Genomic DNA, 14,612 nt, shown 5'->3' with positions numbered 1-14,612 from the left:
TTCCCTCTGCCACCATGGCCCACCCCATTCTTGAGTATGCCCTCAGCTTAGCCATTCCTGTTCTGCCTGAAACACATGGCCCAACAGAAACAGAGTTTTCACACTGATCAAGGTACCCCAAAGCTCACCAGCAGCTCACATGCTGGTTCAGAATTATTGATGTGCAGAGCAGATTGATTTCGAGGGCAGAAACTAACACTCAGGTTGAAAGTTAAATTTTTAAGTTGGAGTTTCTAAACAAACAGACCTTGAGAAGGAAACCATTTTAGTATCTGAATGCTTTCTTGCTCTTTCCGTGTTTTAATTATAAGACAAGAATCACTGTTCAGAAGTTCTCAAATTGTTTTGATTTTTCCATGAATTTAGGTTATCTCCTTAATAAACAGCATGTTTATCTGGCACTTAGAGCTGAGAGCAAACAGCAGAACTGGAATGACTAAGTAATTATGGGCTATTAAAAAAAAAACACTCAGGTCTTTGGAGATGAGATCATGGACGTGGCAAAAGTTGGTGGGCAAGACCAAAAGAAAATCTTTCCTCTTTTTTATGAAATACGTGTTTCCTTTCATCTTCCTTTTTGAGCCCTATTTTGTAGCCATCTCGTTTATTCTCAGTAATGAGGTTAGAGATGAGAGGGATAACTGCAATCCAAAACTACTTCTCTGCCCTGAGTCTCACCCGAGTTTCACCACCTCTTTTGCCAGAACCCCAGATGAACAAGGTTGCCAGAGACCAGGTTTCACCCCCACCCACCTGCGGTGGAGGCGCTAATAAGGCGTGGGAGAGTCGGGAGAGGCAGGGCCAGAGTGGGATCCACAGCTCAAAGCTCAGGGCTGCTGGAGACCCTCCAGCCGTGCTGCAGGGTGAACGCCCCCCCCCCCCCCCGCCCAGCCCCAGAGCCCCCAGCTTTGGAGACACCTGGGTGCCTGCTGCAGCCAGGAGCAGTGGTGGCCTCCTTAGCTGGAGGGGCTGAGTGCCACTCTCTCGTGGGCACCTCGGGCTGACAGTGAGAACTCAGAGCTTCACATCCTCTTCCTGAGCGGGTGGAGCAAGACCTCAGCTCAGGCCCAGAGCACTGTCCCCGGAACTCTGCCCAAGAGCTGAGACAGGGGCAGCAGCCATGGGCTTGGCATTTCAGCCTTGCCCCACGGCCAGGAGAAAGGCCCACGGCCACACTTAGGGCTGAGGAGGGAGTTGGTCACACAGCATGAGAGATGCAAGCTGGCACTACGGAAAGAGAAAGAGGTACTTTAAAGGGAAGCCATTTATGTCTCAGGCAAATAGTTTCACTGGAGGTTGCCGCCCTAGTAGCACTGAAGCAAGATTCTTATTTGTCCAGCAAATATGTATTGCGTCCTCTGGGTGCCAGGCACTGGGGAATCACCTGAGAACAAAACAGGCAAGGCTTCTGCCTTCCGGGAACTCACATTCTAATGGAGACAAGATAATTGTGGTGCTGGAGAAGACTCTTTAAAGTCCCTTGAACAGCAAGGAGATCAAACCAGTCAATCCTGAAGGAAATCAACTCTGAATATTCATTAGAAGGACTGATGCTGAATCTCCAATACTTCGGTCACCTGATGTGAAGAGCCACCTCATTAGAAAAGACTCTGATGCTGGGAAAGATTGAGGGCAGAAGGAGAAGGGGATGACAGAGGATGAGATGATTGGATGGCATCATTGACTCAATGGACATGAGTTTGAGCAAACTCCTGGAGATAGTGAAGGACAGGGAAAGCCTGGCGTGCTGCAGTCCATAACGCTGCAAAGAGTTGGACCCGACTGAGCGACTGAGCAACAGCAACAAAACATAATGAAAAAGCAGATCACATTGTAGGGTGGAAAGTTACCAATGATATGGAGAAGAGGAAAAGCAGAGCCAGAGCTGTTGTCGGGGGAACGGCAAAGTAGGTCAGGGAGAGAACTAAGTGGGACTCTTACTGAGAAGAAGAGGTCTGAGCAGCGACTCGCAGGAGGCCAGAGAATTAGCCATGCGGGGATCTAGGCAGGGAAACCCCTGTGCCCAAAGGGAGGATGTGCCCGATACAGCTGAGGGTCTGTAGGAGGAGCACTCGGGTTGGGGTGAGAAGGAGAAGTGCTCGGAAAGGAGATGAGCTGGGTCATATAGGCCTTGTAGCTGTTGGAAGAACTTGGGAACCATCATAGCATCTTGGACCAAGGATGGACAAGATCTGGTTTACCATTTACAAGACCCATTCTGGCTGCCAAAAGTTTCATTTCCTCTGCTGAGGTTCTGTCAGGATCAATGTTAAAGAAGTTATTTTGTAACCTTTGAATTATCCTGTTTTCTTTGCGTGTGTGTGTGTGTGTGTACGCATGCACACGCACTTAAGTCGCTCAGTTGTGTCCAACTCTTTGCGAGCCTATGGACTGTAGCCCACTAGGTTCCTCTGTCCATGGGATTCTCCAGGCAAAAATATTGGAGTGAGTTGCCATTTCCTTCTTCAGAGGATCTTCCTGAACCAGACATCAAACCCACATCTCCTGCATTGGCAGGAGGATTCTTTACCACTGAGCCACCAGGGAAGCCCCACTATTAGGTATTAGACCCACTAAATAACCCTTGTAGCTCAGTTGGTAAAGAATCTGCCTGCAATGCAGGAGGCCTGGGTTTGATTCCTGAGTCAGGAAGATTCCCTGGAGAAGGAAATGGCAACCCACTCCAGCATTCTTGCCTAGAGATCCCAAGGAACAGAGGAGCCTGGCAGGCTACAGTCCACGGGGTTGCAAGAGTCGGACTCGACTTAGCAACTAAACCACTAAATAATTCTCAGGAGAGACTCAAGTCATCTGAAGGAGCTTTGTACTTTTCCACAGATGTTGTCTTCTTATCCCTGGGTTAGCCCCCACTTCAGAGACACTGAGATCTAAAACTGATTTCCTTTATCATGGTCAGATAACAAGAACGAGCTCTCAATATGGCACGTGCAGTGGGTCAAGCACTGCCGCAGGTGCTTTAGGTGTGTTATTTCATCCTCACCACACCCTTCCCAGACAGGCAGGCAGGCAAGCACTGATGTCATCTCCAACTTGCAGCCTGGGAAACAGAGAAACAGGGAGTAAGTAGTTTGCCCCAGATTAGACCTCTGGTAGGAGGCAGGCCGGAGAAGGCAATGGCACCCCACTCCAGTACTCCTGCCTGGAAAATCCCCTGGACGGAGGAGCCTGGTAGGCTGCAGTCCATGGGGTCGCTAAGAGTTGGACATGACTGAAGCGACTTAGCAGCAGCAGCAGCAGCAGCAGGAAGCAGGCCGGATTGTGGGCCTGAGCCGCTAGACTCCGGAACTCATGCTTTTCGCAAATCTGTGCTGTTGCCACTAAGTACCACATCTCTGATGGCAAACGTGATTCCCTGACGGGCTCCCTCAGGCCTTGCCTTGGGTGCTTCTAGAGGAGCCGGAGTTGTAATGGCTGTAACCTTGGTCCTAGGCATCCCGGGTGCATACAGGGACCAAGGCAACCACAGAGTCATGGAGGAGAGACGTGGATGTGGGAAGGAAGGGTTGTGTCAACCACAAAAGTTGGATGATGTTCCCGAATTGCGTTGTTGTTCTTCAGTTGTTCAGTCACGTCCGACTCTTTTGTGACCCCATGGACTGTACTCCGCCAGGCTTTTCGGTCCATGGAATTCTCCAGGCAAGAATACTGGAGTGGGTTGCCATTCCCTTCTCCAGGGGATCTTCCTGATCCAGGGATCGAACCCCTGTCTCCTGTGTCTCCAGCACTGAAGCAGATTCCTGACCTACTGAGCCAGTGGAGAAGCCTGATGTTCCAGAACAAATATGTGAATTTGAGATCATCTCCACAGCCTTTGCCGGTGCCCGCCGTCGCCCCTCGTTGACTCTAGCACTGTCCTGCTCAGTCTGGCCCCCACCGTTGTGGCTCTCTGGGTGGACCAGGTGGAGCTGCATCCTCGGGGTCTGAGGGTCCGCAGGACAGAGGTGGGCAGCGGTCTGGACGCAGGCGCAGACACCTCGAGGTCTTTCCCCTCTCTGCCCCCTCTGCACTGCCGCCTCCCTCATCCTCCTTCACCTCCTCGGTCTTCTCCCCTTCCTGCCTCTCCCCTCTCCTCCGCCTCCCTCTCCTCTTCGGCCTCCCTTTGCCTTGGGGAAGCAGAAAGAAAAGGGGCGCGGTGGATTTCGTAAGAGAACAATTATATCTTCCTTCCCCACCTACTTCAAGCTCTAGAAGAGCAAAACAAAGGAACTTACATTTAGAATCAAGTTGTGCTGAAATACGTGAAGGAGTCAATTTTAGCGAAGCTTTCTAAGAGTTTCTGAAGTTGCCAGCATGATAGGTAGGGGCCAGGGTTTTCTGTGTCACCCAGCGATGAGAAATTGCACCTTCCTGAGGTCTCTTCCAGTGAGGAGGATGCGGCCACCCAGAGGTGCTGCCTGAGGCAGAGACCCGGCCAGGCCTTCTTAGACATTCTCCATTCCCACCAGCATCAAGATTTAATTTAGAAACAGATGCTGATACTGAAACGATAACCATCTGCTCAAAATAAATCCACCAGGACATCTTTTATTTCAGGATCCTGCCAACCACAGTTAGGCATCTTGTTCCAGAATCTCACAAACATACAGCCCTTTGTTCCTTCTGGATGTTCTTTTTTTTTTCAGCTAATCCAGCTGTTGCCATCTGGGTGGGTTTCCACTTAAAGCCAATGTTATGTCAAGCTTAGCCTTATCTCAGATTCGCCTTTCCTTGACCAGAGCCCACCTCTTGCTGTCTCTGGCTTAGCCTGGCTCTGGGTAACTGATATTTCTGGGCCTCAAATGGAATAACGTGAAAGAAAAGGCTGTGGGCTGCATTTAAAGATAATTTGAACAGAGAGTATGAGCCACTGGCATTTTTATTTGTTCTGTGAAAGAAGCAGCACTTTCTAAACCTGTTATGGCTCATCCCCAGGTCTTGGCTAAATTCCTGCAGAATTTAAGTGCCTCTATTAGTCCACAGAAGGAACCTCAGTGACCATCTCCTCCACCCTCATTTACACATGAAGGGTCCCCAAAGGGTCTCATGCCTTGCCGAGTTGTGGTTTTATCCACCATCCACATAATGTTTAGACTCTCCTGCTGCTGTTCAGTCACTGAGTCATGTCAGACTCTTTGCTTCCTGATGGCCTGTGGCTCACCAGGCTCCTCTGTCCATGGGATTTCTCAGGCAAGAATACTGGAGTGGGTTGCCATTTCCTCCTCCAGGGGATCTGCCCCAACCAGAGATGAACCTGTGTCTCCTGCATTGGCAGGTGAATTCTTTACCACTGAGCCACCTGGAAAGCCTCAGCTTGGCATAAATAAACACAAGCTACACTAAACTCCTCAGCTTGGCTTCCAAGGTCCTTTAGGGCCTGACCCCGGTGTCATCACTGCCCATACCTCCCGTGCCTTTACTGAGCATGACTTAATGACATCGTTCTGCCGGGGACCATGTGTCATGTCTAAGCTGGACTCCAGGGAACCCGATTCTCCCCTCCTCCCCCCCAGAGCATTCCACCCACTTCACACTCTTGATGTTCTGCTTGGCTAACCCCTCACCCTTCAGGTGCTCATGTTCAGCATATCATCCAGGGCTTCCCTCAGCAGTCAGTGTTGACTATTTCTGCTCTCCATTCCCTTTATACCCAGTACTTAATCATTCCTCTCATTTCACCTCATTGTAAAATGAGCTGAATTTTCTGTCTTGCTTTACGTTGTCACGGGCAGGGCCCGTGTTTGTGTTGCTATCATATTTCCCAAACATAGCTCAGTGCCTGGAATTGATGTTCCATAAAGACATCTGGGTGGATGGGCTGATGGATGAACGGATGGATGGCAGACAAGAAGGAAGGGAGAGATCCAACTGACACTGTATCACTAATTGAAGAGAGAAAGTTCTGAAGACAATCTCAGGGGTTGGTTCTCCTTTGTGCTGAGTGATAGCAGGAACCCAGAATCACTGGATTTATTGAGCGCCTGCTCTTCAGCCTCTGTACGCCTGGTTTCACCCACGAGCTCCCATTTTATCCATACAACAGCCTAACGAGGTAGGAATTTTTATCCACCCTTTGGCAGTATGGAAACTGGGGCTCAGAGCAGGTGTGGACGGCAGGCTGGTGCCTGGCCACGGTGGCCGTGGCCTTCCCACGTTCCCCTTCATGGCCAGCCCTGCCCCAGAGCGCCCAGGGCTCTGCTCACAGCCCAGCCTGGCCTTTTGCTCTCCCAGCGCAATTGCGCTCATGCCGAAGTGCTTCACTGGCTGGTGTTTCTTTGGCCCTACTTGCTGCTCTAGCTGGCCAGTATTATTTCTGGCCGATTTATATTTTCCCTTATGTCAGTGAAGGGGGCAGGATTGCTCCAGTAAAATTTTATATGTGTTTCCTGAAGACGGGTAGTGCAGTTGACATATCAAAGGGACCGAGAACTAGGCTCGTCAACTCTCAGTCTCATCTGCCCCCACCCTGCACCACCCCGTCTCCTGACACAGTTTCTCTGAGATGGGGAAGACATCCTTCCAGCCACACCTTCCTGTTAAAAATGCCTCAGCCAACGAACACCAGCTGAAGAGCAGTTGATGGCAATTATAGGCATATTAGCAACACTGCGTTCTCTGTAAATAGCATTTTTTCCTGACAGAAGCCAAGACATTTGAAGTCTGGCTTGGCATTCCATCCACAATTACCCGAGTGGTACCCCTCCCCTAATGAATTCCCAAAGCAATATGAGTGACAGTGAAACTGCAGCTCAGCTCAGTATTTGCTTAAAACATATCTATATATGGGCTTCCCTGGTGGCTCAGTGGTAAAGAATTCACCTACCAATGCAGGAGATGTGGGTTCAGTCCCTGGGTTGGGAAAGATCCCCTGGCGAAGGAAATGGGAACCCACTGCAGGACTCTGGCCGGGAAAATCCAAAGGAGAGAGAGCCTGGCAGGCAGCAGTGCACGGGGTTGCAAAAGAGTCAGACACGGCTTAGCAACTAAACAACAATGACGATATATACATATATAGCTGGGGTCACAGCCATCATATTTCCTCCCCTCATGTGCGAATGGTTGGATTGTTAGATTTATGCTTAATAGGTGTTCTGAAGAGAAATTGTGATTTGGCAAACTGGCTGTCTCTGCTTCACATTTGGGACAAAAGACCAGTGACACCCTGTGTCTTTGGGAAACTCTGAGGCCTACTTTCCCCATCATCTATCATCTTCGTCTCCAAAGGGGCAGTATGTTTACGCGCATCCTCCTCCGTATCCTTGGCAGCAGAGAAGCCCCCAAGTCTGTGGATTCTCCATGTCGCTCTTACAGTTCCTGAGTGTTTACTGCTAAGTCACTTCAGTCGTGTCCGACTCTGTGTGACCCCATAGACGGAAGCCCACAGGCTCCCCCATCCCTGGGATTCTCCAGCCAAGAACACTGGAGTGGGTTGCCATTTCTTTCTCCTGAGTGTTTAGGTGAGCAATATTCAGAACTCCACAATTACAAAGGGATCCAATTAGAAGACACTGTCTTTATACAGACAAGGCTTCCCTTGTGGCTCAGCTGGTAAAGAATCCACCTGCAATGCAGGAGACCTGGGTTCGATCCCTGGGTTGGAAAGATCCCCTGGAGAAGGGATAGGTTACCGACTTCAGTATTCAGACCTGGAGAATTCCATGAACTGTATAGTCCATGGGGTCGCAAAGATTTTTGGAGAAGGAAATGGCAACCCCCTTCAGTATTCTTGCCTGGAGAATCCCCATGGACAGAGGAGTCTGGCGAGCTACAGTGCTTGGGGTCACAAAGAGTCAGACACAACTGAAGCGACTTGGCACAGTCTTTATAAAGGAGCCTGCCGTTACAATCCTTTAAATGATAGGCTTTAAAATGTGACTTGTGTTTCTGGGACTCTAAAAATATGACTTGATATACAGACGTTCTGTTGGTTTATAACCATTCAGGAACATGCCCATCACATACAGCGAGGTGGTCTATGTTTTGACATGTGCATTTATTTCTGCTTTCTTGAGGAGTGTGTTCTATCTTATACTCTGAAAAAAGACAACGATTGAACCTGCCTCTTTTCCAGAATTCTCTGGAGCCAAATGTTGTGCGTGTTTTTGAAATGGGAAGAATGATCTCGTGTTCCCACTGTATCAGCTTTTAGAGATGGGGGAGGGGTGGCCTTCCACACCTCTCACCTGCCTTTTCTCTGCATCCATTTGGATTCTGTCTGGAAGTGTGGGCCTCCCTGAACTCAGAGAGCCCAGTGGGGTCAAGGAGCTTAAAGCTGCAGGAGCTGGGAGGTGGGTGCTCTGTTTCCGAGGAGGGCGTCACTCCTTGTCCCAGCTCTGGCTTCAGATGAACCTGATCCTGACAGAGATGGGCGCCACAGCAGCTCCCTGGGAACCATCTGGGGCAGTGCCTCCCACACTGCACTCACAGGAGGGTTGCTGAGGGCTTGTGGCTCCCTGGACTCCACCCCGGAGATCCTGATTCCATAGGTGATGTCCCAGCTGCTGGGGCAGGCACCACACTTCGAGAAGCCCTGCCCTGAGAGACAGCGGCCAGGCTGCTAGCACTGAGAAAAGGTTGTGTGAAGTTTCTGCCGAGCACAGGTGGATCTTGACCCTCAGTGTCCAGGAGAGGATTGTAGGGAAAGATGAAACTGACCCAGTTAGATGCTACCTCTTTCAGCGTTATTTGGCACTCAACGAGACTGCGATTTTAACTTTCCACATTTACCACTATTTATGTGATTAGGGTTTGGAAGGAAAACGCCCACAGGCCAATTTTCTAGGAACCAGGGAGGTTATGTTACTCCTAGATTACACCAAATACTGGTCATTTTTTAAAAATGGCTTTATTGAACTATAATTTACATGCCATGATATTCATCCATTGTAGGGGAACAGTTCAAGGATTTCTGGTAAATTTGTGTAGCCATCACCACAGTCTAGTGGGAGAACATTTCCATCCTCCAAAATAGTTCCCTTAAAATCTGGTGCTTTTTATTGTTTGTGAAATATGTCAGTAATGTGTTCAAGTACCATCCCAACGAACAGCAATACTTTTTAAACTCTATGTACTTTTTCAATATTTTAAACCCAATAAATAGGTCCCAGGCAGCCTGTTTCATTTGTCCGTGGTTAGTCTTTATAGGGTTTTCAATGTGCTCAGTGGTGACGAATCCACCTGCCAATACCAGAGCTGCAGGAGACATGGGTTTGATCCCTGGGTCTGGAAGATCCCCTGGAGAATGAAGTGGCAACCCGCTCCAGAATTCCTGCCTGGGAAATCCCATGGACAGAGGAGCCTTCATGAGCTACAGCCCATTAAGTGACAGAGAGTCAGACATGACTGAGCACATGTGTACACAGTCTCTATTTGTATGCTGCTTGCCTAAAAAGAAATAATTCAACCAGTGAGTATTATGGCATCTCCAGTGGCAAGCACTGCTTTTCCACCCCTCAAAGTAATGTTTCATAAGCGTAGTTCTCATGATTTAAGAGTCCTTCGATGGTTACCTTAATTTCAACAATCGTCATGTGCCCAGGTAGTGCCCTAAAGAATGTAAAGATGAATAACACACAGGCCCTGCCTTCAAGGGGCTCAGAACTCTAGGAGATGAGACAAAAGTACCATCTAATCAATATTAGTTCAGTTAAGACACTCAGTCATGTCCGACTCTTGGCTACCCCATGGACTGCAGCACGCCAGGCTAATCAATATACTATGATTCTAAAGTGGGTCCCTTATTACAAATCTTAAGTATAGGGTAAACAAATAGTATTGCATCTTCTCATTTCTGTAGCATATGCCGAGTGAGTTTCTTGCCTCCAAAGCTGATTTCACTGCCACCAACTTGGTGACAGCTGAACTCTGCCATCCAAACATAGCATCCTTACCAGAGACAAAACTTTTTCTGTAGAAGACACTGTGACCAGAGCATCCCAGTAAAAGGATATGGTTTTAACTATTTGGAGCCCACAGTGATGCATCATCTGATGGTCTGTGTTTCACAATGAGCATCACCAATGGACTCAGTCCAAACACACCTACCTGTACCACATTAGATATTATGGAGCACATTGAAGAAACAGTTTCTTGTCTCTCGGAGAAGACAGGACTGAGACATGATGAATTAAAGCAGATGTGCAACGGAGTATATGGTAAAGTTCTAAATTAAATGAGTTATCCTGAGACATCCAGCACAGGCAGTAAATGCTGGGGGAACTAGGCTTGCTCCCCACCCCACAAAACAGGACTGCTGAACACCTCTCAATCATTAGCAACAGGAAGAGCCCAAAGGGCCTTCAGAACATTGGGTGAGACAAGATCAATGCTATCATAAGGACATGGCATCAAGTTAAAGCGGACATTCTTCCCTCTCATATACTTGGACTGGGCTGATCTGTATTAACTAAATTTCACAATTTAAATTAGCTGTGTGGAAAATAAATAAACTGGGTCACACTGGAAATAGAGAAGACCAGTCGTTCACTAATTCAGTCACTGCATTTAACGGTGCTCACTTTTTGTGACATGGGCCCAAATGGGCCCATTTGGGACAGAAAAACAAGGCCCTTGATTTCCTAGGAACACTACTGATAATCTTTGGTGTGACCGTGAGATGATGTCACTTGGTAAGAAAAATGGGTATAAAATTGAAACCAAGAATGCTTTAACCTTAGCAGTTTCTCATTTGCAGTCTTCCTCCTAATTTTCCATACTTTCAAGTTGGTGTTCGTTAGTCACTCAGTCATGTCCAACTCTTTGCCACCCCATGGACTGTGGCCCACCAGGCTCCCTTGTCTATGGAATTCTCCAGGCCAGAATACTGGAGTGGGTTTCCAGTTCATTCTCCAGGGGATCTTCCCAACCCAGGGACCGAGCCCCAGTCTCCTGCATTGCAGGCAGATTTTTACCATCTGAGTCACCAGGGAAGCCCCTTTGAAGTGGGCAGGATTGTACCTATCCACTCTCCCCCAAAACATATTCCAGGTATGAGGCACACGGAAGATGGGGCCCGGCACACCAGCCTCCTCTCTCTTTGGAGGCCATCCTAGTTGAGAGCCATGTGTGTGCCTCACATGGAACTGACGAGACAGCGTGGCTGCTCTTCCCTAAGATCTAACGACCTCTGGTTTTGAACATTAGGCTGGTCAGAGAGCAGTGTCAATCCTTCTTCTCCTCCATGGCCAGCACCAAAGGCAAGCAGTCCAAATGTCAACTACCCTGCAGTGAAAGGTAATAATCATTCTCTCCCCCTTAAGTGACTGTCACTTTCCTTTCCAGCGGCCTAACACTCTTCGCTTTATCTCCTTACTAATTTCCACTGGAGCACGTGGGATTCAGAGGCGGGGCTATAAGGGCTGAGAGTTGTGCATGATCCTAGCAACTAACATTTTAACTTTTTCCTGGCTTAAGGTCCTCATTCATAATTGGCTTTATCAGATCTAATAAGGAGGACTCAGACATCTGTCTGTATGTGACCGGGTGTTCTCCAAGGCTGGATGACAACAGTAAGGGAGAAAATGGCCTCTGAGATTGGGATCCTTAGCTGAAAATACCATTGCTTCCACCAGACAAAGCATCTGATTAATGCTTTTTGCAAAGAGCCAGGTGCCTTAGTTGTCAAAAAAGGGCCTTTCAAGCTTGTGAAATCTACTCTCTTTTGAGACAGCACATCTGCCTGAGGACGATCTCATCTGTCTCTGCATCTCTCTCTGCCTCTGGTCATCACTTTCCCTGTGTTGACCACAGGGCATTAAAGGAAGTGTCAGTTTTGTTATCATCAGAGAGCATTCCCTTGATGTTCTTTTGGGTGTTGCGCGTTGCACCTGGCTTTCCCTCCCACAGTGGAAGTCTGGGGAGTGTGAGGATTTCCCTCCCAGCAAGTATAATCCCTGGCTGGGCCACAACCACCATCGGAAAGCCCCCCTGGGGAGGGGAGGGGGGGTGGGGTGTATTTCACTGGTGCTATCACTAAGATATCTTGATATTCTTTATCAAGAACAAACTAATCCTCCAGAATCAGTCTTGCTCCATACAGTTTCTTTGTGTGACCTCCTATAGGACTAAAGAAAGACAAGTTATAGCCCCTTAAAAAAAAAAAAAAAAATTGTCTCCCCCACCCCCACCAAGCTATATTGAGCTCTCTGTAAAGTCTCAGTTTATCATATCAAAATAAACCAAGTGTTTTAGGGGCTAACTGCACGCTGTGAAATTAATGTTACGTAGTAACAGCTTGCATATTACTAACTACTCTTGTTTGCAATAGCTTATCTCTGTAATAGATGCATTGTTGTCTCATTATAAAGTAATATATTTACAAGAGACTGGAAAAAACGATAAAGGGAGGAAAAATCAGAACTATAAAGGGATCAGTACACTGTCTTTATGTTTAAGTGCCATTTTAGTGAAAAAATCAAAGACCCTGTGTATGTTGGCATAATCCCATCAGTACTCACCATCACACTATTCATAGAAGCACTTTTAGCAACTTGTCCTACCAGTATTTTTCGAGATTCTTCTCAACCAGATGGCAAGCACATTCCTAGCTGCTTTTGGTTAGAAGGATAACCTGTCAGACATTTTCTTCATGTTTTTGATGGTCCCACCTGTTGGAGAAAGAAAAAAGCATAGGTCATCCAAGTCAATGAACTTAGATTCTCATGTGGAACGATTTATATAGAGAAGAGCCCCCAACTTCTTTGTAAATCTCTTGCATCGGGCACTCTTTTGAAAATGCCTTCCTCATCTGGAAAATAATTGGGGTCTGTTATCGTGGCATTCAAGAAGTTAGGGCAGGTGGTTCGGTAAAAGAACACTTGAAGGCAGGACTCTATGGAGCATGGAGGGTGAGGGGCTTGGGGGCAATTTAGGGCCCAGTGGGGAAGGGGAGGCATGTCTAAGGCCCCCTTCCTCTGATGGGAGAGGGTTAAAGAAAGCTGAAAAGAGTAATCACCCTATTTCTCTTGACCTAGCAGATTTGAAGATTCCTCCAAGGGACACTGGAAGGCACCTTACTTCCTGAGTCATTCAGTCTGGTTTCTCAAATGACTGCTATTTCCTGGTGCTGAAGCACAGGGTCTGGGGGTTCAGGCAGCTCTGTGGGCCATGGCCATCTGCTGGGTAGGGATGCCGATTGGGGATTAACACAAGAGCTCACTGTTTGTGCAGATTTATAAAGGCCATGGTATAGAAATGTTACTCAGCCAACCAGCCAACAATGGGGCATGGAATATCCTAACAAGGCTTAAAGACCAAAAGCAGCAGGGTTTGTCCAACTGAGCGTCTTCCCTCTTGAAGATGCTCCCGGCCCTGAAGCCTGGCAGAGATGGGAGTTAGCAAGGAGGCTGTGCTAATGTGTCCTCTTCTCTCCCCAGAGCCTGCCAAGGCCTCCTCAGACCTGACTGCCTGGTTCAGCCTTTTTGCTGATCTCGACCCACTATCAAATCCTGATGCTGTTGGGAAAACCGATAAAGAACATGAATTGCTCAATGCATGAGTCTGCTGCCTCCATCTGGGAGGGAGCCCACAAGTGGCTCCAGATCAACATGCTGGGGGGCTCACGGATGTAGGAAGTGATCAGTATGCTGTTTTAATATTTACGTGCCATTTTAATAAAATGAAAGGGTCAAAGACCCTGTTTATATTGGTAGAATTATTTACTCTCATTTGGTGTAAAGGTTTCCGTGTGTCCTCTACGCGGACCTGACAGTGATGGTCTAGGAGCTGTGTCCAGGCCCATCAGCTGCCAACTCCCTCTGCTGACTGCTGCTGTGTCACCGGGTTGCTACAAGGTCCAAGTTCACATCATTGTTAGGTTGAAAGAAGGTGTCCTCCAGCCTCAGAGGCAGCGGAAGTCTTAGGAGGCTTAAATGCCTCCTTTTGTACCCCTGGCCCATGTCCCTCTTAGAGGGGGGCTGCAGGGAGACTGCCTCTTCCTGCCCAGCCACCTTCCAGCAAGCTACAGGTGAAGCTCCGGCCAACCAAAGACTCCCCTGACCTTGCCTCCTGGGCCGCGGGTTCTCTCATGGGCAGAGGGACTGAGCTGGTCAGCGCTGCACAAACTTGTCTGTGGAAGCCAGCCATGTCTGCAGATCTCAGCTCTCCAGCCCTCTCCTTGGCTGGAATTCAAAAGCATGTATTTCTGGAGCCCCGTGTGACATTAACTGTTGTTTTTTTTTAATTAAATGGAAGATATTTGACACACAAAGTTAATGAGTCTGTTGGGGGGAAGGGGGGACTCAGGTGGGGGTACTGTGGGGTGGGGGCTGGAGAGAGAGGAAAGAGAGGTCCCACCTGCATGAAACTGCCAATATGACCCAGACCTCCCCCAGATACTGCAGTGGAGGCAGCAGGGTGGACCCTTGGCTTACAGGGGGGAATAGCAGCTTTGCACGTGGGCACAAACCCCTGAATATTTGAAGGACTGAAGCTGAAGTTCCAATGCTTTGGCCACCTGATGCGAAGAGTTGACTCACTGGAAAAGACCTGATGCTGGGAAAGACTGAGGGCAAAAGGAGAAGAGGGTGGCAGAAGAGATGGTTGGGTAGCATCACGAACTCTGGACAGGAGTTTAAGCAGACTCTGGGAGATGGTGCAAGACAGAGAAGCCTGGCTGC

General features: G+C 48.4%; 1 protein-coding gene across 4 annotated transcripts in view; it reads left to right on the top strand.

Moving 5' to 3' along the window:
• The window catches only part of ICA1 (islet cell autoantigen 1), a 163,888-nt gene extending 149,749 nt beyond the window's left edge, over positions 1 to 14,139 (top strand). For 3 of the 4 annotated variants that reach the window (XM_068973420.1, XM_068973419.1, XM_068973417.1), the window contains 2 exons: positions 11,140 to 11,229; positions 13,371 to 14,139. In XM_068973420.1, coding sequence (XP_068829521.1) covers positions 11,140 to 11,229; positions 13,371 to 13,492 — 212 coding nt within the window. In that variant the 3' untranslated portion in view covers positions 13,493 to 14,139. The remainder of the gene's footprint in view (positions 1 to 11,139; positions 11,230 to 13,370) is intronic. The other variant, XM_068973418.1, reaches the window with a different exon arrangement.
• Positions 14,140 to 14,612: the final 473 nt, after the last annotated feature.

Source organism: Capricornis sumatraensis, chromosome 5, assembly GCF_032405125.1.
Source record: "Capricornis sumatraensis isolate serow.1 chromosome 5, serow.2, whole genome shotgun sequence".
NCBI classification, from domain to species: domain Eukaryota; kingdom Metazoa; phylum Chordata; class Mammalia; order Artiodactyla; family Bovidae; genus Capricornis; species Capricornis sumatraensis.
The sequence above is the reverse complement of the archived record's forward strand: the minus strand, read 5'-3'. Positions and strand labels throughout refer to the sequence as shown.